Here is a 26,036-nt window from a genome sequence, read left to right as displayed (position 1 = left end):
GCCGCTACGTCCACATCTATCATCTTCACCGGTTTGAATCACGTCCAATCACTGAATTGTATTCACTCCTAAACTCAGCTGCGCGCTGTCATTGGCTGGAGAAAACACACTATCTTCCAGCACAGAAACGTCCAGAGTCAAGTAGAAAACATGAAAATCCGGGAAGAGGACAGAATCCTTGCAGACACAGTCACCACCACACATATATGGAGGCCCTAAGTGATGATTGAGCAGCATTACTTCTGTAGAGGTCTATATTAGATTTTTTTAGACTCCGCCTTTAAGTTTACCGATAACGAGAAAAGAAAGTGCAGACCTCTGGAATCAAGAGACATTCATTTATTTTGCTTACATCAGATAAATTTACAACACAATTACAAAACCTGCCTCCTCTACCTGCATCATGTACCTGTGATACAGAACAGAGACAGGCCATAAAGATTACAGAGCTTTGCTGCAAAGCACAAACACATGTCAGTACATCGCGTCACTTTGACCCCCGCGCCGCTCATCTTCAGTCCTGAGCTGTAAGGAGGGAGGAAGACGAAGGTATAGAAAGCTTATTCACAGTTCTTACAAAATGCTGTAGTGGTTTGAGGACGCCTCCCTCTGGATCCACATGCGCCCACGCTGGGAGCCCGGGAATTTTTTTCTCCCGCGCCACTCTTTCAAAGTCTTTTTGTCACAATAAAATTAAAAGGACTCTTCAGGTCTTCCTGGTCCTGATTAAAAAACAAAAATAAGAAAGCAAGCACTGGACACTATCCTGAATCGTATCGCTAACGTTAAAATTACTGTGAGGAACTTTAGGGTGTGTGTTAAAAAAAAAAGTCAGACCCCTGAGGATGAAACAGTACCTCTGATCTCTTTGTTCATCATGTCCTGTACATGTGTTAGTATGTTTTCTGACAAAAAAAAAAAACTCATCCTGCTTTTTTTTAACAGTCAAACATATCACTCACTGTTCATCTCTTTGGTTGAAAATGTAAACAAAGGCACTTCCGGTTTGCTTTGACAGAACCGACCAGCACTGACAGGCATCAAAAATAACTTTATAGACAGCCTGTTGGCTTTATGTAGGTCATATAGAGACATAGAGACATAAGCATATTATTCAGTCCTGGACATAATCAGTCATAAGCTCTTCAAAGAGGGTTTGAGTTACATGAAGGTCCAGACGAGAGGACAGTCTTTGACCTCTCTATATTGTTTAAGGTCTTTTTTTCAAATAGTTCCAGTCCACTTTGCTGTAGATATGACACTGTTGATTGTCTGTCACATATTATTATGGCTTTTAAACTTAGGGCAAGACGTTTGAACATATTGACTTGAGTCCTTTACAATATGCATAAACTTTGGTCTAAATTAGAAGGATAAAGTAACAGGGCACCTCTGATTTTCAACTAAAAATAAGTTACATATAGTTTGTAGATGAATAAAAATATTAGAGCTGTGCTGTGAGAGACAAACAGATTCTCCTGAAAACTATTTCAGACACATCTGACAAATCTTTCCATACATTCTCCAGACTTTGCAGGAACCCTCACATGGCCCACGTGATGTTGGCCGCGTGCTCCTTGGCCTTCATGCGCAGCACGGCGATGCTGGACGAGCGCCTCTCAAACTCAGGCTTGGTCTCGAAGGCATGGTGGCCGTTGGCGGCCGGCGTGAGGAGGGAGTCTGTGCTGAAGAAGTTGTTGAGGGAGACGTGGCTGAACTGGTTCTGCTGGTTGGGGAAGCCAACGTAGCCGTGGTCCGGGGCGCCGGCAGCAGAACGAGGGGAGTGCGAGTAGGAGGTGACGCAGGGAGGGGAGCCACGAGGCAGCATGCAGGAGGAGACCACGGAGCCGGCAGGGGAGGAGCTCGGCCACAGGTTGTTGGGGATCTGTGGGTGGAAGACAGTTTTAGAAAATGAAGATCCATTTGAGCACTTGAAGCTGCATGTTCAGAAGAATACAAATGTAAAACTTCATAGTCGTTTGTAGACAAGTTAGGAGATTCCTCCAATCAGAAACACTGAAGACAGATGTTACTCTTACTGCACATGCTCAGTGAGACCTTCCACCCACCAGGAACTCAGATGACACATCACACATTTACTGTCCTAAATCCTAAAGTGTTGTATGAATTATTGAAATCTTTTGAATATGAATCCTTGTTTTTTTTTGGTAAGTAGTGTCAAGGTTAATGTGTGTGTAGCTAACACATGACTTTCTGTAAAGACTGGGAATGAGGTCTGTAGCTCCCCAACATTTATTTATTGAGGGAAAAGATGTTAAATAAACATTTTTTAAACTGTTTTTGTTCTTCTCATGTCTGACAATGAAATACTCAAGCATTAAACAACATCTGTAACATCTGTAGTTACTTCAGTTAGGCCTTTTTTATGCATAAACATTTTTAATAAAATGTTGTTTAAGAAATATTAGACTGATTATTATTATTATTATTATTATTATTATACTGTATTTCTATTGCAAAATAAATCATACTACAATATAAATTCATTATTGGGATACTTTGCTTATTGAGACACACGGAAAAAGTAATTCATTGAAATGTAATCTTTTTTTATACATGGTAACATCTTAAAAGTTAAGAGCAACATGTTGAGGTTTGTCCCGTAAAAATGGTTTGGGTAATTCAGCAAATTGATGTAAAGGGTTACCGAGGGTTACCCAGGTGATTCTGTCAGAAATAGAGCCTGACTGACTTCGGGCCTGACTTCGGGCTAATTTTTACTTTGGGAATGTGCCGATAAAACGAAGTTTATTCCATTCAAGTTTATTATTTATTGTTACATCGTTTAAATTTACAATGTTAATTTCAAAGTAAAAATGTGTGTTTCAGTGAACTGTTGTCAACTTTGAAATATATTTTCTTAATTATAAATCTTTTCAAATAGAGTAGATAAAGTGTTCGATAACAGCATCTGAGGGATCAACGTTATACATGTGTGTAAACATTGAAGATAGGTCTAAGTAAGATATCTGCTGATATATATATATATATATATATATATATATATATATGGCGTTACACACAGCCACCCAGAGAAACTGCAAGTTCCTCATTTCATCATCAGCACATGCAAACAGTCTCTTAATAACATACAGGAAAAAAGTATTTCAACCATCCCCAGTTTATTAAACCCTTCACTGAAGGAGAACCTCATAAACTGATGTTGACCATGAGGTGAGGCTGAAAGCGCTGAAAATAGGATCGTATCCAGTTTACTTCTAGTTTACAGAAACATTTCAGTGCTCCCTATGAACTAAATAAAATCGAGATATTTCTTTAGAAAATAATTCTCTGTTGTAGCTCGAGTTCAGTAAGTGTTTTATATGCAAAGCAGCTGTCAATGTGTCCGAATCAGAATCGTTTTTTATGCCAAGTACATTTACACGAGGAATTTGACTTGGTGTTTTGGTGCTAAAACAATGAACAGAGGACTAAAGATAAAATAGTAAGAAGCAATAAAACTGCTGAGCTCCTGCTGACGACTTTAATAAAATAACACACAAAAAATATAAAAGCAATTAAAAAAGGTATAATAGAATATAAAACTATAAAAAGGTGCAGTGGAGGAGCTGTGCAGTTGTGCAGGTTTGTTCATGATTTACTGCCAGTATTCTCCTCACAGAGTGCGGAGTTAAATTTCAATAGATACTTAAATAAGAAGACAAAAATGAAAACCTATAATCTACACATAGAAACTGAAAGCATGCACATTTAAAAAATGAATATATAAAATTAAAGTATTTGGGTTGTGTTTTCCAAATGTTTTAAGTGTGTTTGTTGCACACAAAAAATAATTTCTGCCACAACAACTGAGTCTCTTTTCCTAAAGGTTTGTTGACCCGTACAACAATGAATAAACATGTTAACATTTAAACCGATTGCTGACTCTAGTAGACACTCATATTCACTGGGACGACTTGTTCAGTGACGAAATATCCGTGAACCCCATTGTCCCAAAAAAACGTAAATACATTAATCATTATGGTGAAAGGAGTTTGGAGAATGACAGAGCTACCCGAGACAACAGAGCGGTGACAATCTCATCTGGTCAGCAGTTTTGAGTCCATATGACAGTGGGGATGTGAGTGTGTGTGTGTGTGTGTGTGTGTGTGTGTGTGTGTGTGTGTGTGTGTGTGTGTGTGTGTGTGTGTGTTGGCACTGAATCCAGACTGCAGTGACTGCTCCATCACATTCATTTGACATTATTCACTGTGACGCAGATCATTTGGTCTGATTCGCCAAGATTTCAATCAAACGGAGAGGTCGAGCCAATGTGAGTAGCATGAAAAAATAATTTCTCCCTGAACTGTATTTCATCAAAATGATGTCACGGAAATGTGCCAACATCATTTTTGTTCATTCTTAACATACTTACGCATTTCATAAAGCTCCCAAGCGGTATTTTAATCAAAAGAAAACTAAAGTAATGCTCCAAAATGTCTCAACACATTTTGTACAAGTTAAAACCAGAAAAATGGTTCCTTGTATTTTACATGGCTAAACAAAAACAAAAAAGTATAGACAGTACCAACTGGCTTTTGCTCAGTACAGGTCAGAACCATTAGCCAGAGTATGTTTGTAGTCAGTACAGCTTACAGAAAATGTAATTTAAAAACCACAAAGCAACAGTGGGCTCTGACAGTTTCATGAATTTCCTTCACATCATGGAAACATGTTGTAGCTCGTGAAACAGCTTTGCCAACATGTCCCTGAAGCGAGCCATCAATAAGCAGGACTTCAGTCTTTGCCTATAAAGCCGAAATATTGGCCAAAACCTCCCTTTTAACAAAACAACCTCTGAAAAACCCACAAAAATGCAATCCATGTCCACTGTGTTCAGGGAGACGAACCCCCGCCCAGTGCCAGCACAATTACACATGGGATGGTCAATTTAATGATAGAAATCTGGATCAGCTGGAAGAAGAGGGCATGGCTGGTATTCAGGAAATCTATCAGAAACATATGTGGAGACAATTTAAGACCAGAGTTCTGACCTGGTGTTGGGCCGGAGCAAAGCTGGGCCCTGGCTAAAAATTCTACCTCTTTAAAACATTCAGTGCATTAAGCTTCTTTCTGTGAGCTAAAAATGTCAACACACACCCATCCAAAGAGCTCCCGCCTGTATATCACTCTGAGGCCTAATCTCAGTCTGTGAGAGAAAACACCCTCCACAGGGACTGACACCGTGCGTCTCCTCTCACCTCATCTCGTACCTGACCTTTGTTCCAAACACCAAGACAAATGCTCAGCTAACATGAAATCTGATATAAGACCATTAATTCAGCCATGACACCTCACACAGGCTCTAATCAGCGTCCAGCCTCTTATCTGAGGGTGGCTTTCATAACAAGTGATGAATGGAGCAGCAATGACAGGGGCTGATTAATGCAGATCCAATCTTTCATTTGTTGTGGGAGGGTTTTTTTTTTGGAAGAGAGGACTTATTTAGATGAAGAATTACGCATTACGTATCACCGCCTACACAGAGTTTACGATTGACAAATAGACTAAAACTCCCATCAGAGGCTCATTTAAAATAATTGTAAATATAAACCACAACTGTTAGAAAAACTTGCCTGTGTGTAGCTGTCGGTCCTTGGTAACACAGATAAATCGTAGGTGGCTGCGAAGTGAGTTTTGGCTTGTTGGATCTGACCGTAGCGCTCTCTTTTCCTCCATTTCGCTCTTCTGTTTTGAAACCAAACCTGAGTGGGAAAAGAGAAAGCAAATATATGTGACGTACAGGTTAAATCCAATAAAATAATTCGACTTCTCTATAGAATTTTTCGTGAAAAAGAAGTGCAAAGAAATTCTGGCAAAAACAATTAAGTAAAATTAAAGCCCCTCTTTTGCACTCGTTCGTTAAAAAAATAAAAATGTTGAAATATTAATAATAATAAAACAATAATATAAGAGATGTCTTGTGAGTGTTGCACATATGTTGATTTATACGCCCTGCTTCGTTGAATTTAGATTTTTACGCACATAGGCCAAACGAGTGCGTCACATTCTTGTGTGTAGGCCTAATGGCTGTTTTCTTGATTGTGTGGTTTCTCTTCTTCGTACGTGAGATTTACAACAATGTCGATTTACTGTACCTGTACTCTGGCCTCGGTTAGTTCCGTCCTCATGGCCAGCTGTTCCCTCACGTAAACATCTGGATAGTGCGTTTTCTGAAACACTTTCTCCAGCTCCTCCAGCTGCGCGCTGGTGAAGGTGGTCCGGTGTCTCCTCTTCTTGCTGCTGGACACGTTACTGTCACATTTGTCTCCAATCTCGTCCAAGTCCGTTTTCTCCTGGCCGGATGTCACCGGAGAGGCCCGCAGAGTGCAACAACTGTCCATCGGCCTGCCCAGGTCCGAGTGCAAAGTGTCCTCGTCTGTTTTTGGCACACCGTAATTGCCTACAAAACCAAATCACACGTGTAAAATAATATACTTTCACCTGCTATTCCAAGACACTTTAAACCGAACCTTAAAGCATACAAATAAAAATGCAATATGGAAATGACTGCTCCCCATACGAAAAAAAAGTGTCTTGGAATAGCACACTTAAATTACCGGCATTTTGTAAGACCAAGAAAGATTTTTACAAGTTTAAATAAATTAAATTGCGAAAACATAAAATAACAAGCCTACAATGACACCATTTAACAGAAAACCAAAAATGAATCATGATAAGAATCGTGTGGACATTACATTTCCCTCAAGTGTCTCTCTTACTCACAGACAGACGCAGAATAGCTCCAGAAAAACTGCAGTGTTCATGCACAAAGAATAAAAAGTTACAAAAAGTCGCCTCTACGCACCGTTCTGGTCTCCGCAGGGCGAGGAGCGGTGCTCTCCGCTCTGCAGCCCGAAGGCCTGCACACATTTCGGGGAGGACTTGGTGAAGTACTGCGCACCGTCCAGGCTCTCCATGACTTGCTCCATGTAGTAATCGCTGGCCTTCATCGCTTGGCTTTTCAACGCAAATTTATCCTCCATATACTCCATCACCGTAATCCTCTCGCTTTAACCAAATGTCACCATATAAAAAACGAAACTAATCTCCTTCGCGCGCAGATGAGCGGAGCGATGCGTCGTAATGCAATAATTCGCCAATGGAGTTAATTTGCTCTGTGTTGAAGGCACTACGTCTTTATAGCCCCAAAGAGAAAGAGATCCTTAAAGAGCCCCCCACCCACCCCTCCTCTCAGATTATGAAGCAGCACCAACTCCTCCCACGAGCTGAACCCAAACCGAGAAGCAGTCTGAAGAGATCCTGGACCCACTACGACTCAGAGAGGAGGCGATCAAAAGTGACTTTAATTTACAGCCTGTTTACACATCAGCAAAGAGGCTATAATTTACACTGCTGCAGCTGCTTCTGATGCAAACTGGATCTTAGCTGAGGCTGTGGATCGACTTCAAGTGGCTGCTCGTTAACTTCAAATTTTAAAGTTTTAATTGCAAAATACTCGAAAATTTACTCGTGGAAAAAACATACATTCACATAATTATATTTAAATTATTTAAGTTATTATATCTAAACCTGGACGTTTGGTAATGCCTTTACTCTGAAATAATTAGTCCATGCAAATGTGTTAAACCTCATGTTTCAAGGATAAAGGCCTTATAAGAGATGCCTCTATTGATGGCCAGAGGAACACATTGAAAATAATCAATCAATAATAATTTTAGAAAAGCAGAACTTTTTCTTCTTTTTTTTTGAATGGATGAATTTGCTGTTTTTTTTTATTCTAATAAAATGATGCGCGTTTTGCCTACGTGCACTTTTTTTTATTTAAAAATATGGCTCTAAAGCTTTCATTTTCGTTTCGATTTTGAAAGACAAGCTTGCATCATTTGTCAATTTAACAGTGATTAACACTTACAGCACGCTCCAGACTTTAAGCGAAATCTAAACGACCTGGAGAAGGTCCTGGGAATTTGGAAAACTAAATGTTTACAGTTGTAACTCCTCGAGTGGCTTGAAAAACAATTTCCTTAAGTTTATTAAGCAAAAATTAAGTTCCTTATTTGAACTCCCGAGGTGGGACATTTATGTCGACGAAAGATATTGGATGGTTTTGCGCACGTGTGTGCACTACAGTCAATGTTCTCGATGAAATTCGCGTTATGGGCCATGAAAAAATAATACCTTTGGCATACGATTTCGTCACAAGAACAAGTTATGAATGAATTCCTTAATTCAGTTTTTAAAAGTTTAACAGGAGCTTAAAAACATGAACACTTACTAACCTGTGCTCATGAGCAGCGAGTGTTTTTCTGACCTTTAGCAATTTATCCTTTATGAAAAAAAGTATCAATAAAACAAAATATATCTTACATTCATAAGTCCTGTAAATAAAGTATTAACCTTTACTTGAATTGGACTACGCAGCAGACACACACACACCAGACACACACGCACACACACTTAACTTAAACCGAGTTTAAGTTTTTGCAAAGAAATAACAGGAAAAAGCGGTTCTTCCATTTCTTCTTATTGGAGGAATTATGTTACCACTAACCAAAGCCTATCTCCCTCCACCTCCACGTCTCCCTCCGCAGCCACACCACCTGCCATGCACACCATGCATGCAGCTTTGGTTCGCTCTGGGGTCAGTGGCAGTTACCTGGAGCTTCATGGTGCCACAGGAGAAAAAAATAAAAATAAACAGGGTAGCAGGGGGGATGTCTTATTGGGCTTCTAAGATGACCTCGCACACTGGCTCACGCTGAGGAGAAAATGTGAAAAGTTCACTGAGGTTTGGTTGGGACTTCGTCTGGAAATTCCTGCGTCGATAGATGCTGTATATGGACTAGTGAAGTTTAGGGGGCTTGGTCACCTTCAGGCCGATCAGTCAGATTCGTTCTGTAAGTCATACAGCCAATATGTCATGTGAAAGGAGAACATGTCATTTTAAATTTAAACTAAAACTGATAGCTGTTAAAACCTCATGCTGCCTCCACATGGTCAAAATGTGATGAACTGAACTAATCATAATTCATTAGAGTTCTAACGTGTCTGATCACCGTCCAATAAACCAAACGGAGCCAAGACGTGCCACTTCAGAAGGCACAAACATGATATCATTTTGCTCAAAGCCACCCTGGGGTCTAATTCAATCAACTGAAACGTCTTCAAACTTTGGCGAGCCACTAAACACAAAGACGAGCAGAGTTTATTTTCCCCAAAAGCCCAACATTTTTATGGAGCTTATGAATGTCATCTGAGCCTGCAGAGCTTTTGGCTCGCAAAAGCTTTTGAGTTTGAAAAAGTGAAAGCAGTGCATTCGTGCTTTTAAGAGTTCGTTTTGATTTTGTTTGTTTGTCTTTTTGTTTTTCCAGGAGTCAGGCGTTCCTGAGCGCTGACAGTCTTCAGCGCTCAGTCACTTGACAAAGTCATCTGGGTTCATGGCAGAATGTTAAACAAGTCACCTTAGACTGAAAGCAGAACTTAGCCGCCGCGAGCGAGCGTCAGACTCAATCCAGATGCTGTGATACACAATAAAAGACAATTTTAATGACCTTCAAAAAGTCACAATAAGATTTCCCTCATATAGAACTTGAACAGTTTATATCAGCAGAGAACACACCAACACGATAGAAAGTAACAGTGAGCAAACACACATTATCACAATTTAAATTACCACAATTTGACCTTTTCTTAATGCTTGACAATTCAAAATGTAGAACAGATTAAGGTCAGAGTAGTACAGCTTTAAACAGCATTGTGCATTCCTAATAAGTTAATCTAAAACACAACATTTTACAGAATAACTAAAGAGATGCACAAACACTAACTCAACACATCAGGGAGTACTCCGGCTGCAGATAAATACGCTGAAATTAAATCATGCCACTGATCGAATATTTACAAGTTTTCTTAGAGCGATATCTGTTCCTACTGGTCTTACCAATGTATTTATAAAATGTGATTAGAATTTAAAATGAAAAATCACAGCTGAAATTATTTGTGTGCGTCTCTGTGTGTAAACCAGTAATTCAAGACATCTTTAAAAAAAGTGAATCTAAATCTGAACATTTTGCAAATGTCTCAAACATAACAACTTCTATAAAGACGTCATGCATGCACTTATTTTCATCAGTCTTCCATCTGTGACTGTGTTGGTAATAAACGTGTTAGTAATCTTTTAACAGGCTTGAATCTCATTGGGTAATATTCTCAGTGCTTTTACTACCTGTCCCGCCTTCAGTCTAGTGAAAAGAGCGACTCAAACCCGTCTTCATCTGCGTGACATAAAAAGCAGGCGGTCGCTGTTTAGACGATAAATCAGCTTTGACCTCTCTCAGGCTGCAGTGCAAAGTTTCTGTTTGTGTGAGCTGATTCCAGATTTCTCTGTAAACAGGGTTCATATTTCCAGGAGTGTTTACACACACTCAGGGAGTATTTCATTTGCATAAAAGCATATTTAGGCATATATTTGTAAATATATGTATGCATTATTTATTGAGGGGTTTTAGTATTTTTTAAACATTATAAGTGACTCTTGCATCCTGGACTATATATGTCATTTTTAGATATCTGTATTGCTTAAATTGATTTTTTTGTGACATAAGATCTGGTATGTTGAATGTGATTATAGCTGCTGTGACTTTATAATTTCCTTTAAAGGATTAATAAAGTATCTGTCTTTGCAGAAGCAGTTAAGTCAGTATTATGCTGCCTGCACACATGTACTCTAATTGTCTTTTGTATGTCATGCAGCGTCTTGTAGTAGATGCAGTGTGCCTCAGTTTAGTGCCGTCACTATATTATAGTTTCTAAACCTTCATGATATTTGGTTTGAGACGAGCTCTGAGGACGGATCAACCATCTCTTTACAAGCATTGATCAGGTTAAAGAGGCCCAACTGTTAGTGTAATAATTGATGAAAACTGTCATGGATAATTCTCAGCCTGTTTACACATCACGTTAAAACTAAAGTTGTAAAAAATGAGCAGAGGCATTTCCATCATCAGAAAGAACGCCTATTTTCTAACAGAAGATACAAGAAAACAAATGATACACCCTTAAGTCTTATCCCAGCAGTCTGGACATCTAATGATTCAAAACAAGAGCTAAATAAGATCCAGCTCATGCAGAACAGAGCTGCCCGTACGGCTCTACACTGCTCAATGTGTGAGCCTGTCATGGATCAGACGAGAGACTCGCATCTTTCAGTTTATTATAAGTGTTGACATCTCTAGTAAACCTACATATATATACTTCCAGCGTACATACACATGTAACACAAGGCAGCGAATAGCTTAAATGCATAAAACTCAGTCTGTGTTCATTGTGTTGTATATCCTTGTACGACACAAAGTGCATTACAATTCAATGATTATGAAACATTTGATAAAATCTGATTTGCCGCTGAGTGTGATTAATTACACAACCCAAGCACGTTTTTTCATACATACACAAAAGAAATAGAAATCAATGGCTGCCTGAAACGGTTTACAACATATATCAAAAGACAGCAAAGGAATTTAGTCAGCAGAAAAATGTGGATTGTATATAATTTGTTGCTAAACTTGATGGCACTCTGTTGTTCTTGAATGCATTTGAAGGAGGATTTGGAGGGATTCCGACACAGAACCTCTGCCTGCCAGACTCGAGCTGACAACATTTGCTGACTTGAGGTCAGGCTGGCAGCACGGTGCAGGCCGACAGCTACATTCTTCATCTTATCTAAATGTGCGGTGGAACACTCACTTCACCAGGCTGTGGATTTTGAATGTCTTAGGTTACATGTAATTTACCCACAACTCGAAAGTAGATAAATCTAATAAAAGGCTGGTAGATGATGGTTGAACAACAACACAAACAAGCTCATGTGAAACATTCAGAAACTTTACAGTACCTGTGTGCTCGTATTCATGTATTTTCAGTATTTTAAATAACAACCTAAATTCTCCAGTATCACAGTTGTGTAAGGACAGAGGAACTCTCGCTTTATGTCCCCCAGAGAGCCAGAAGAATGAGCCTCCCCCTGGATGAGGAGGACAGTGCTCTCTGGTTTCACAACAGGACCTCCACATCTTTGGCATACACGACTCTCCGAGACAAAAATCCCCCCACCAGCTCTCGTACAGTCAAAACACACCCTCCAGACATGCGCTAAGTGAAAGATAGAAGGAAAATAAATAGACGAGCGACATGCATTTCCTGCCAGGCAGCCACTCTGCAGCTCTGACTATTTGTTTTGACATTCATTAAGTTATCATTTCCAGGCGGCGGAGCAGCGAGGAACCGCCAAGCCTGAGGTTCACCGCCTCCGGTAAGGCCGTGTTTGACGCCTTAGCTCTCCAAATTCAAATACACAGACAAGGCCATCGTAATCCACTGCTAGAATTAAAGAAAACATTGTTCTAATTCTAACACCAATGTTTGTGCTCGGCTCATAGAAACAGTAATTTCAAGCCCTCTGTTGGTAAGCAGGAGCTTAAAATAGAAACAGAGTGCGGGGGTTTTCTCTTAAACCTTTGGGCTTTATTAAACTTCAAGGTTAAAAGGGGGCGAGAAGAGCTGTAAAAGTACGCCTCTTCCCATGGCTGCAAACCATAATTAGTGCATTTTTTATTGTTGACATAGTAAATGGATGCAGAAGCAGCAGTTCAGCCACTTAACAAACATGAATGCAAAGATATTAAAGCTCATGGTTTGTGTTTCCTGATATTATTTGCATATAAAGCGTGCCATTTTGCTGAAAGTGTGCCATTTTCTTCCATGTGTTTTGGTGCTGGTCGGCTGCCATCAAACTCAGCCAGTGACACTTGAGCAGAATCAACACAATGGAAGAGCCTGGAGATATTTGGGCTGCAGCGGGTCCTATTGGTCTTCATTTATTTGCAAAAGAGTGCTCTCAAGAAATGTTGAGTTTAAAATGAGCTGCTGCAGGAGGATCAAAAGAGTATAAAAACAAATAAATTAAGTCGTCCGCTCAGAGAAAATACCTCTGTGGAGCGAAATCTGTAAGTGTAATTCCTTTTGTGTTTTTCCTTGAAGTCATGTTAATAACACAACGGTTGTTTGTATAAGTTGCAACACAAACATAGGAAGCTTTTGGTGTTGGGGAAGGATGGCATAAAAGTGGACATTGTTGTAGAGGGTTCTGAGTTTTACTTGTACACTTTGTCCCTCTTCTTGCCTCCTCCCCAGCCGCCGCTCAGCTGGACGGGGTTGTCTCTGAAGGACATGCGCTCCTTTTTTGACGGAGCAGACGAGACTCGCTGTGGAGATGGAACCTCTTTTCCTGGAGACAGAGAGAGGAAACAGTCAATATTTTTCACATGTAAACCATTCCATGTTTGACTAAACTTTAAGTTATCGATATCTCTGCAATTTATAGAATGGATTTGCTGAGAGTCGTGTTGCCCTTTGTAATTTCATCTTAAACTTATTAGGATTCTACAGAAATATTGTTGACCAGGTCTGTTTGTTTTTCAGTCATTTTGTCTTACTTGATAACTTGGGTTAGTAATGATTAATATCTAGGGGCAGCAGTAGTCTAGAGGTTAGTCCCACGTACAGAGGCTCAAGTTCTCGAGCAGACCAGGTTCAATTCGGACCTGTAGCTCCTGTCCCGCATGTCATTCCGTTCTATCTCTCTTTGCGGGTTTCTGTCTCTATCCACTGTCCTGAAAAAATCTCTGAAAAAAGGCCCCCAAAAGAATCACTAAAATAAATCTTTAAAAAAAATCTATAAGTGGTTTCTAGAGGAAGGACCATCAGTACATGCTTCCTAAATCAACATGTTGCTGATGCTAATGATTGCCTTATTCTTGCACAACTGAGGATTTATCTCTGGAAAGATGTCACCAAAATGTGATTTTGTTTAATTTTAATTCTTTAAATTATTGAGAAATTTAAACTACCTGAAACAGATGATGATCTCACGACGTTAACTGAACCATATAAAGTTTATCACCAGAATATCTGTGTGAAAAATTAAACCTATAAATATGAAATTTGCTGATACAGTGGCTATCATTATTTGCTAACCTGCTGATTATTACTGCTATTTATCAAAGTATTAGCAGTTTAATTGTGACATACTGTGGATTATTCAATGATGAGCATCTTTTTCTTTCAGCATTTTAATGCATTCCAATCAAGCAGCACTCACAGAGATTGACAACAGTGAGCCTGCAACGTTTGACCTTACATGCATGAAAAGAGGAGGATATAGAAGTTTTAAAAAAAAAATACACATTTTTACTTTAACCGTTGGAGTTTCTTTTAGATTAAGAGACTGATTTGACGTTTGTTTTTCTCTCTGTCTCAGCAGATTTAGGACTACACTACAGTATATAAAAACTCTCTTTAAAGACTTCAGAGTGAGCAGGTATTCTTTGTGCAGTATCAGAGGTCTGTCCTTTTCACCTGGGGATCAGCACAAAGCTTTTAAAAACACAGAGAACAAAGGCAGAGCTTCTCCCGGGCATGATGCATTCCACGTGTAGAGCGAGGGCCCGCGGTCTCAACAGCCGCCCCACACAGGGAGCCAAACAGCAGGGAGGGCTCTGGAGGAGGTGGAGGGCCTGGGAGGTATTGCAGGTACTGACCCGGCTCTGAATATCTGCACAGCTTGCACACTGTATAGAATATCCACGGACTCACACGTCATACCTAATCACACCCTCTGTACTTTTTGATTGAACTCGTGTTTGAGGGTATCGTTCCCTTTCCTCACGGTCTGAGCGATTTAGTGTGAAGATAAAGCCACCGCAGTCTGGTGTGTTTATTTCCAGAAATGTCCGGCCATGTTTGGTGGCTAAATTCAGTTTATTAAAGACTTTTGTCCAACGATCTATCCTAAATCAAATACAGAACCTGACGCACATGTTGCCAATTGTGGACGATTAAATGTACAGAGATAAACAAATGGCCGTACATTTGACCCAACCGCTGTGACCAAACAAATTGTTTTCCTTCATTTTGCTCCCATTAGAGCTGAGCGGCGGACAAAATTGAGGGAGCAGATATGCAACTTAAGCGGTTTCCTCTGCACAAGAAGTGAAAATATTTAGTGAGGCTGGAAACCCATTTTATGGCACCGCCCCAGCAAGTGGTGGGTATCGTGTTTCAATAGGTTATAGAGTAGGTTATAGAGTATTTATGTAGGCTTTACTGCTTTGGCAAACAACGTGAACCTTCCCACTTTAAACCTTCACTTTGATGGGTGTGCGCCACTTCAGAAGAATAAGATACATCGTTTTATATGGGTACCGTTTGTTTTTAATCTCTCCTTTTTCTTACCCTTATTTCACCCGAGTAACCCTTCTCCTCTGATATGTTGACTTTCTGATGATGTAGCAAAGAGACCATTAGATGCCCTTTTAAAGTTTATGGAATATCTCAATTGGCTTTTTGAGAAATGCTCTTTCCTTACATACACATTCATGTTTCAATTTGTTGTAGATTATTTCAATAAATGGCATTTTATCAGTGCGGACAAAGACGCTTTCTTTTTAGAGGCAGTCCTTAGCAGGGGAACAACAGTCTGCCTGCTGAGCTTGGCGACACTCGCTCCTGCTGCTGCTGCACCTCGTGGAGATCATTTTAAAAGCATCATCAGAATCCACTTAGGCTTCGTTAACGTGGACAGGGCTCTCCTTCACTCAGATTCCTGGGCTTGTTTAAAGCGGTCATCTGCCTTCAGCCCGTCAGTAGCATCTTTGTCAGTCAGACTCCTGAGCCCCACGTCCTCTGACACAAGGGCCAGTCATTATTCTCTGAAAGGACTGAGAGTTTTTTTTTTTCTTCCTTTCTGCCAGTTTCCTGTCAGAGGAGAAATTCACGGCACTCTGTCCCCAGCTCGACCTTGTGCCCCCCCCCCACTCCCACCCCTCCCCTCTCAAAGCAGCAGACCGATGGACTCAGTCTGGGCTGAATAAGCAGCAGCATTTATCCCCGGCTCTGCAACCTCAGGTCTATGTGATCCAAGACTTTGGGTGCAAGTGTGCAAACATTGACACATATGTGTATCTGTGTATGTGCTTAATGTACAGGTATTTACACACATGCACACATACTATAGGTATAAACACAACAACATGCAGGTCCCTTAGGTAGCAGCATGAATGTAGTGATAAACTTATTCTCTTAATACCACAGGAATAGTTACTTAATTCAAAAGTTGGCAGAACAAAGGTGTCACAGCTTTTTTGCTGGTGTTTACAAATACTGGTGACTTGAATTAGAGTAATTTCATATTAGTTAGTTTAAAAAAAAAGAAGAAGGAATATCAGGTATTGCAAGACATCTGAATTACGCAGTACTACCTTGAGCACTATCTGTTCATTCACAATGTATCTGAGTGTTTATGTATGTATTTTATGTAAGTATAAAATATGTCCTGTGTCATGAATCAGTAATGCCTGACAAGAAAAGTAATGTAAGGCCTTTTTACACACGTGCACCCCTAAAAACATCTAAACATTTTAAGGACCGGCTGTCCTGAAATCTTCCTAAGTAAGTTGTTCACATATGCACCTCACAGCGGGGGGCACTATCCTTGGGAATGTGGCCACTTTGCATTCATAAATGCAGCTCACCCCAAAAATGTCAGGAGATTTGCAGGGATTTTGTGTATGCATGAAAATAAACAAGAATCCTTTAATTTAGCATTAGCAATATATACCACTATAACCATTTACCTGGATTAAAGTTATTGTGAGAAAATGTTTAGCTAGAAGTCAGTGCCGACACTCGTTTATTTCAGGTAGCAGTTGAGTCATCTGAATGCAGAAAATTTCATGAAAGTTCAATTCAAAAAGCCTCTGAGAGGTGGATTGTAAATCGATTTTAAGAGTGAAGAAGTTCACAAGACTCACTTGCATGACCCAAAGAGTTTCTGTGAGGATAACCGTTGTCTTGGCAGGGCCGGGCAGCTACACTGCTGTTGGCCCATGATCCACTAGCGTGATGTTGATGTTCTGTGTATCCAAGATCCGCCTGCACGCACAACGACACACACACACACACACACACACACACACACACACACACACACACACACACACACACACACACACACACACACACACACACACACACACACACACAAATGAGGCCCAACATAACACGTCTCACGCAGCAGGCATTCTAATATTGTGAAAAACATTGGACAAGCAGCGGCTCGGCAGTCTGAACATATCTAAGAAACAGGAGGAAAGGGTGGGGGGCTCGTCTTGCCAGTGATCATAACTCAAACTGCTCTATAACTGCACAGGGAGACCTGCAGTTTCCCACTTCAAAGACCTCAACAGCATCAGCATCGTTCTCGAGCACAGGCAAACTGCTCCAAAGTGACACTGGGATTTCTACAAGTAAAATGAAGAAATTGCAGCCAGTTGATCCAATTGGAAGTGTCACCGCAGAGCTACCCCCACCCCCCCCCCTCCTTTTGACTCCTTAAAATGGAAGCTGATGAGACAGGCTCCAGGGGAGAGAACATGCAGCCCAGGACGTGACTCTGACTGCTGAATGTAAATACTGCATACCTTCACATACATGCAACTGCCCCCCCAAAGAAAAGATCCAAATCGAGATTCACTGTCGTACCATGAAGTGAATGAACTGCAGAGGGAAACAGGAGAGGAGTGTACTCACCACAAGCTGCACTCTGCCTCCATGCAGAATGTCTGTGCTGATCTCGGGTAAGAAACGAACACTGTGGAAAAAAGACAAATGGGCCCAAGTATTTGGGCTTTTAGTGCTCTGCATATTTCTATCAATGTAACAGTTTCCCTCCTTTATTTGTGCAATTACCTCTGACATATCATAGAATAAACACAGATGCTCTGCATGATAAGTTTAATGTCTCTTTGAGGGGAAGAACGGCCTGCAGCCTGATATGTCCTGTTTGATTTTATATCCGCTCTATATCACAGTCATTTATGAGATTTTTTGCCCCTCAGCTAATGTACTACACAAATCACTTACCTCTTTCACTTTAGAAAGAGTTAATTCATTAAAGAGAAATAGCAAAACTTCTCAACTAGTTATGAAACTTCACCTACAGAAATACAAAAAGAAAGCCTCCCTAATCTGTGATGACACATACACGGACAATATCTGAAACAAAAAAGCATTTATCTTCTGAAGGGGGACATTTTTCTTTCCTTCATCTCATTTTTGATTTTAAGAGAGCATGATTTTGTGATGTTAGAATTTATTTTGAAACCCATTCAAATAGTTTTGGTTTCCTTTGCGCAGTTTTTAAAATATCTACCTACAAGACTTCAGCCTTCCTCATAGAACAGCAGAGAATTTGTGGTTGTATTGAAAAAAAATTCTGGAAACATCCAAGATACGCTGTATAATCCTGTACCTCACTTTGAAATCACAGAGATATACATTTCAAAACCGTAATGTTTACAAGCCAAACTATGTGCATGGCTAGATACCAGGGGTAAATCAGAAATCAGAAATCAGGATACAAATTCTAAAAGTTGTTTAAGCAACCTTTCAATTTTAGCTGCACAAAAAACAAACATCATATGCCCATCAGTCAGTGCCTCACCTCTCTGAGTCCCTGTCAGAGTGAACAGCCTGACTGTGCAGCCACTGCTGAGCTCGCTCTTGCTTCACTCGCTCCGTCTCCTCTGCCTCCTGAAGGCCCAGCTCGCTCTCCACCACTGCAATCAACACAGAAGTTCAAACAAACATCACAGGCACTTCATTTTCCACATCCCTCTCGTCAATCAGGTCGTTTTCCCGAAGACAACGGTAGCAGAGAGTGTTCAGCGTAATCAGAGAAAGTTAGATTGAAGATAACAGGTTTATAAAGGAAAAAAAAGACTAAATAAATACTGCTGAAAATGAGTGGAGTTCACAGATGCTCAAGCTTAGCAAATAAACAGCTCATAAGGTTGATCTGTGGCTAAGTTTGACATATTTCACTGTAACTAAAGCTGCTCAGGGATCCCTGCTTTGGGAGAGCTCAGTGGTCAAAGCTCCTGGCGTTTATGTTTGGGCTTAAGCATTTTGTATTTGTTTGGAGGAGTCACAGGCAGCTGCTACGAGATGCACCAGGAGAGGATCTGCTTTTTTTCAGTGCCTGTTAGGGATTTGATTCTTTAAAAAAAAAAAAAAAAAAAAAAAAAAAAAACACAATCAAAGCAACAGTGTGTTAGAAAAAGAAATCTGAAAAGGCAGCTGATTCACGAGCCGTACTGACATCCTGTAATAAGGTCATAATTCAAAGTAAACATTTATGTTGCGCTGACAGCAATGCTGCCGCCGACTGGTGTAAACTGATAATGAATTTTGACAGCCCAATGCTGGAACTAATGATGCATTTATTTAAGCCATTTACTTGGTTTTGCTGAGCCATAAAAAGGACAAAAACAGCTTTACAGTTTTCATGGGTTAATTGCAAAGCGCCACTAAAAATGTCAAGTGATAGATTTTCCCCTCGGGCCAGCAAAGGGCCAGGAAATGGCTACACACACACTTCCTAAAATACACAGAGAGGCAGGGCACAGGCAGGCCACTTACACTCTATAAAGATAAGGAGATTTCTACTTTGATAGATCAACACATTACGTAGAAGACTCATGGTAAAATAGAAATCTCTGAGGATTAATACATATTGTAGCAAACACAGTGACACAAGACGAGCAACATGAAATAAAGCTATCGTGTAAGTTGCACTCAAAAAGCTTGAAGAGACTCCACTCTCCCTTTTCCCCTCTGAAACTCCCCCCACCAAAGCCCCCCTCCTGACCCCCTAAACCTCCTCAATCCCCCTACAGTGCCCCTCCAGGACATCAGGAGGGGGCCTGTAGGAGTCACGCCTGTTAAGAAAGGCTCTTAAGCACATTAAGCAATCCTGTCTCTGCTGAGGAGGAGAGAGCCCTGACTTTATATCACAGAGTTTGGGATGAGGAGGAGGGTGAAGGATTTGGCCTGCAGCAAAGCCACAGATAAAAGGAGACACACTGATCCCACTTTTAAGCATCTTCTCCTTCTACCTTTTTTATGGAACAAATAACACAAAGAGTCGGTTATCTTGAGGGACAGTTATCTTTCCACAATTTCCCAGTTTAGGATCAATAAAGTAATTCTATTCTAATTCTATTCTATTCTAAAAGTGTTTCTAAGATTTTGGAACAGGATGAGGCCAAAAACAGGCTGTTATAAAAACAATCAACACGCCAAGACTGCAGTCAGGTTGGACAAATCATTTTTGTATGAGGTGTAAAATGGAAAGACAGCTCAGCTGTAATGACTTTCCAGTGTACAGCAACACTGTAGCACAACTACAGAGAGTATGGTAAATGTTGCTAAGTCTCAAGCTAAAGTATTTGCAAAACCCAAAGGGGAGAACAAAAGCCTGCCGTCATAGAAAGACTGACACTCAGTATATTGTAAAACATGTGGATAAAAGTGCAGACTTTTGGACGGGAATTCTGACAATTCAAAGTTATTGCACAGTTAAGCATTTACACACCTCCACATTATATTTTTGCATATTTCCACTTAGTAGAAATACCATTTCAGTTGATGTTCTTAATTCTACTGATTTTCCACTAATGTTGCTGATACTGTCTTTTTAAATGGAGTCATTTGTATTGTGTCATTCTGTGATCTCCTGCTGCCAAATTAATTTCTCCTGAGACAATAAAGAGAGTCTGAATCTGGACCTGACAGTGTCTTCTTAAGGGATTCTTATTGTTGCACAAAAAGTGAGGACAATAGGTATGTGAAGAAAAGTGCATATTTAGTAGCGCACTTATGCCTGACGGATTTTCTGTTTGGTAAAAACACCAAAAACTTTAGATACAGACACGGTCCACTTTCTACTAAACAGTCAGTTAAGACCTTCATTTAATGCACACTGACGACAAAATATGACCAAGTATCAACACACTAAAATGATCCTTTAATCATTCATCTAAGAAGACATCCAGGTCATGGGAATGCAAAGCTTTATCCAAAGGCAACTTCACCAAAGTCCAGTTGTCTTTAGGATATAAATCATTTTAAATAAATTTAATATAAATCACATTTTAATCATTAGACTTAGATTACATTTCAACTAATTTGTCTTAACACAACAAAACATGAAAAAGAAAGTAATCAAATGGTGTGTCATGTTGATGGTTTATAGACTTGCATCCTTGCTTGCTATTCCTTACGACCTTTATTATTACAACAATGTAATCTCAATTAACTGACCAATTTTAAACATGTCCTGTAACATTTAGAAAAAGAGCTAAACTAAGACTTACTCTTAACTTCTTTTGAATTAATTTTTAACACATTTATGAATCCTGTTTTCATGACATTTGCAGAGTGACAGAAGAATCAGAGCGTATCTGAGATTGGAGGATATTAGCTCTGTAAGAGCCTGTCACTGTGATTGACTCTGACTGTACTGTAGCTCTATATGTTTCTTCCTTAAGTCTGCCAGTGCATCTCAAACATACACCATGAAGAGAGGGCTCCGCTGCCTGACATAAATAGAAGCTCTGGGATTGCAGGGGAGAAATTGAACGCACATGAATGGTGGTAAATAGTCTGACATTAAGTTATTTTGGATGATGAATGATAAACAAGATGATTGAGTTTCAGCTGGACTTTGTAGATGACTTGAAGTGTGAAATCGAGTTAAGTGCTCAGGAGGTAGGGGTTCCAGGCTGAAATAAAAATATATACCCTTGTGTCCCTCTGACATGAGGGCGGATGTTTAGTGGGGCTGGATCCCAGTTTGGATGGAACAAGAAGGTTGGAAGAGTGTGTGTGCCGAGAGGAGGGGGGTTGTGTGGAAGGTTTTGGTGGAAAGAAAGAGGAGAAAAAAGGAGAAACGCTTGAAGGCATGAAACATCTTCAACATCTGCAGCCACCAGAAACTTGACAATACAAACCATCTAAAAAAATAAGGAGATTTTATAACTATATAGATATTTTTGCCTTTAGAAGAAAATGTCTTGTGGCTCTGCTCCATTCTCTCCCTCAGTATCTCCCTCTCTGGGTATGTAAGCCGATACCCATTTCAAGTGGGTTACTCATGTCCAGCACATCCACACAAAGAGCCCGGATAAAATAAACACGCCGCGTCGGATATCTTGGAAAGAATCTGTCATGGGTTTGGGGCTAATCACCTCCAGAAGGGGCTTGACTCAAAGCCTGAAACGTTAGCCCCTGTCGGGGAGCGCTGGCTGGGCCGGGCTGGGCTGGCTAGGCCCCGGGCACTGAGGATGGATCCGGAGGAGGGGGTGCCTTCCACAGGTCAGGACCAGGGGAGCAAGAGGGGAGGCTGGTTTGGGCCGAATGACAGAGAACCAACATAAACAAGTTCTTAAAACACAAATCTCACATCTCTGTCCCAACTATCTTACAGTCACCTTGTTAAAAGACAACAGGAGTCGTCCCCTCCAGGAACTGGCAGGCTAAGGTTACATATCATACAGTGACCAGAAAACTGACTTAGGACTCTAGAAATAAGCAAAAACGGGTCCTAACCATGACTTTATCAGCTGATGTAGCTGCTTCATTTAATTGCAGAAGAACAACAGCTCTGTTTGATAAATTATCAAGGTAATGCAAGAGTAGAGGTAATGACATTGGAAGAAAGAGAGCTGGAAATATTGTGGTATTGGTAAATAGGCCTTCTTTGGATGGAGCTGGTTCTCGACTGCCAGTTGGCTGAGAGCTATTTGACAGAGCTATTAGTGTTGGTAAGGAGAGTGATGAAAAGCTGACATAAAACAGATGCAGTTCAAAATGAAAGCAGAATGATCTTGTCACTTCGTCATCAGTTAAAAATCCAGCTGCCATCGACCGAATGCTAAAGGTTAGTTTGTCCATCACCTTCCAATGACAGTCAATTATTAGTCTGGCAATAAGATAGAACTAATCAGGTGTCAGTTGACCAAAATGTTTTAAAAAAAAAATACTCCACAGAATCACTGCAGCTAAAGGTCAAACAGTAACTTTTCATTGTTTTCAAAGATGTACATCAGTTAAAAGATGTGTGATGATAATTCTAATGGACAAGGGGACTTCTTTACAGAAATGAATACATCGAACTCTTAAACAAGAGGGATCCCAAAGCCAAAGAAACGGGTTGTAATACTTTTAAAAGACTAACAAACATATTGAGTTTCTCCACAGGTTATTAACAGGTATTTTCATAATAATGGCAGCGTTGGACCTGGACTGGAGACAGTCATTTCACTGTTGTTACAGCGTCACCCTGACTGCTGGATGACCGCAAGCATCGTGCCCTCTGCAAGTGAGGCCTTGACCCTGCTGTGTGGAGGTGGAGGGGAAAGATAGAGACAGACTCCCATGATAAAAGTAGACTTCCACGGTCCTCCGCCGCCCTGAACTCCCTCAAGCTCTTCCTCCCTTTTAAGTCTGGCTGTGGATGTCACAATGTCAAATTATCTACGCACCTCAGGGCAGAGCGGGAGGCCACAGCAGGAAAAATACAGTGGGAGAAATTTGCCTCTTCACAGACTATTGTACTGCTTTACATCAGAGTCAACGCTCTTTGGGAGATGGTAACAAATTAATTAACTAATTAATTTCCTGGACCAGTTACGTAGCTCATAGCTTATCTATTTGTGTGAACATATTTAAAGGGATATTTGGCCACATATTAGGTAGGTGTCCAAACAGTGCATGCTATTCTGAGCTAAAATGCTGAATTCTTTTTAAGCCATGCTAGAAGTGCCCAAATGTTCAAAGATGCACTTAGCGTGAGCACCATTGTCTGCATATCTAGGTGTAAATTGTTTCCTCTTCTGTAAAATCCTCAATGCTTCTATTTTTGGGTCCCTTAAGCAGTTTGAAATTCAAGATAAAGCTGAATATGAAATTAAAGTTGAAATTGCCTGGGTTTTTTTTCCAACTCAGTGGAAAAATGGCGCTCGACCAATAAGAATCAAAGATCGGGGAGCTTCCTTGATATTCGCCTTACGGACACTGATAACATAGGTCCAAAATTGAAGCACTTTTCACACAGAGTAAACACATGTGAAGCAAGTCCTACCCTTTTTATTATTTCTATTGCGCTTGGCTCGCCTGTTCGGTGCCCCCACTGGATCCATCTGGTAACTGCAGTTTCTTAACGACGTCGGATGGCCGGAGGGATCTAAGAGAGTAAGAGAGAAAGAACAGGTCAAAGAAGGACAAGCCAGGCCGAGAAACAGAAGCAGAGAAGCAGAAGCAGAAAACCAGATCCTTACATTCGGAAAATATTAGAACAGTGCTCTGGTTCCACTGAGGCAGATGCCATTAGGAGTTAACGTAGACATAGACCTGTTTGTCAGTGCAGCAAGATGACAAGAGCCCTGCCGCCTTTGGAATCATGCATTTACAATTCTGATCAAAGAGCAGCCCCCCTCTACATGACTGTGGCATGATACCCGTGGCAGGACTACTGTTTCTTGGAGCAGAGCTGAGGTGAGGTCACCTTTCACTGCAGCCGCACTCAACCACTACAATGAATGGTAATGAAAATCATCACGGGATGACTTGTCAAGAGGTTTCTTGGCAACCGTTATTTCCTTTGCAGGATTTCAAATAAGGTCCAATAAGAGGCGACGGGCCTGGGCTTCTGCTGTCTGTTATGGCTCATTAACATACACAGGGTGGAAATGTTTGCTGCTGTTGAAGCAAGGGTGAAGAACAAAGACAGGAAGCAATAATTACAGTAGACATGTCCCTTTTTTTAAATAGGATTTATGTCTTTACAGAGCGGTCTGTGCTGTTGAAAATATTTAAGAAAGAAACCATGAGAGCATCCCACTATGTCTGCTTTCATAATGTTAATACTTTTGTTAACAATATATATCAGAATGTTTTGATTTAAGCCGTAATATTGTGCACACAAGAAAAGAGGCACATGCAAGACATTATTACGTATACAATTCTTCATGTTCAGATACTCACTTTTCTTTTGCTGTTGCTTCTTTGACTTCATCTTCTGAGCCCTTTTCAGCATCAGAAGAGCTGTGTGGCTGTGAGTGAAGCCCCTACAGAACACAAGATGAAACTATCTCACTGACTATTCTACATGAAAACATAACAAAAAAAAAAACACACACACACACGGCAATACAAAAAAATAGTAAAACTGATCACAAAGACTTCATAAAGAAGAGAAAGAAAACATGATTTACCATTCTTCAAGAATCTTTTCCGATCTCTCGGTGAGACCGTTGAGCAATGGTGTTGAGGCAGGAGATTTACTTCTGAAATTATTTTACAAAAACATATTGATATGGCATCATATGGGCTGTATTGTATATAACAGTCACAGCAGCACTGTATAAGTTGTTTTTTCATGATATGTGCATATTGTATGCTAAGGTTACTTTTTTTGTACCCGTAGGTAGATTTGGCTGCGTCCAGACGTAAGAAACTGAAATTCACCATTTGAAAGGTGTGAGTCAGCCTTTTTTAAATGGAGTTAGCAAAAGGTATGATATACATACACTAATGTTTACACCAGTATATATACATGCACCATATAGGAGTAACAAAACAGCATCTGGTAATTTCTCAGTTCCAAGATGGGCTGTGACTGATGTGGAAATGAAACCCATCTTGACCATGACGGATACAGTTAATGAAATATGGTCAAAACATTTTGGCTTTCTAAACGATATAGCCGTTATAATAACGGCCTTTAAGTATTTCCTTCTTCATTTTTAAATTTTTTCATGTTTGGAGTGCCTGATTTCCTCCACTTGTGTGTAAGAGCATCCAGTCCACTTTTTTCTTTAACATCTACTTTGACCTCATTGACCAATCATTCACGCCCTCCTCTCCTTTTTCTCTACAATACTTAAGTATCTATTGAAGTTTTTGATTTCAAAGCTTTCTTAATCAATGCACATTATTGATGTGATGTTTTGGATGTAATGTATTTTGCCTAATTTACTGTACAGCACTTTGGTCCACCTTGGCTGTTATAAATGTGCTATATAAATAAAGTTGACTTGACTTGACTTGACACATTAAAATACAGAGGCACATGTCTTTGAAACAAACTACCT

General features: G+C 40.2%; 2 protein-coding genes across 2 annotated transcripts in view; both read right to left on the bottom strand.

The window, feature by feature from the left end:
* Positions 1–324: 324 nt before the first annotated feature.
* Positions 325–7,198, bottom strand: alx1 (ALX homeobox 1). The gene is made up of 4 exons (XM_020637236.3): positions 6,830–7,198; positions 6,120–6,424; positions 5,598–5,726; positions 325–1,885 (listed from the first exon to the last, which is right to left on the bottom strand). Exons 1-4 carry the CDS (start codon positions 7,014–7,016, stop codon positions 1,544–1,546), a joined length of 963 nt encoding a protein of 320 aa, XP_020492892.1. The 5' UTR covers positions 7,017–7,198; the 3' UTR covers positions 325–1,543.
* A 2,311-nt stretch (positions 7,199–9,509) lies between these two features.
* lrriq1 (leucine-rich repeats and IQ motif containing 1) overlaps positions 9,510–26,036 on the bottom strand; it is a 42,318-nt gene continuing 25,791 nt past the window's right edge. The window contains exons 17-23 of the mRNA XM_065957236.1: positions 25,158–25,229; positions 24,928–25,010; positions 24,026–24,127; positions 18,545–18,659; positions 17,632–17,692; positions 16,854–16,974; positions 9,510–13,270 (exon numbers count right to left, since the gene is read on the bottom strand). Coding sequence (XP_065813308.1) covers positions 13,137–13,270; positions 16,854–16,974; positions 17,632–17,692; positions 18,545–18,659; positions 24,026–24,127; positions 24,928–25,010; positions 25,158–25,229 — 688 coding nt within the window. The 3' untranslated portion in view covers positions 9,510–13,136. The remainder of the gene's footprint in view (positions 13,271–16,853; positions 16,975–17,631; positions 17,693–18,544; positions 18,660–24,025; positions 24,128–24,927; positions 25,011–25,157; positions 25,230–26,036) is intronic.

Source organism: Labrus bergylta, chromosome 7 (assembly GCF_963930695.1).
Source record: "Labrus bergylta chromosome 7, fLabBer1.1, whole genome shotgun sequence".
In the NCBI taxonomy this organism is placed as follows: Eukaryota; Metazoa; Chordata; class Actinopteri; order Labriformes; family Labridae; genus Labrus; species Labrus bergylta.
The sequence above is the reverse complement of the archived record's forward strand: the minus strand, read 5'-3'. Positions and strand labels throughout refer to the sequence as shown.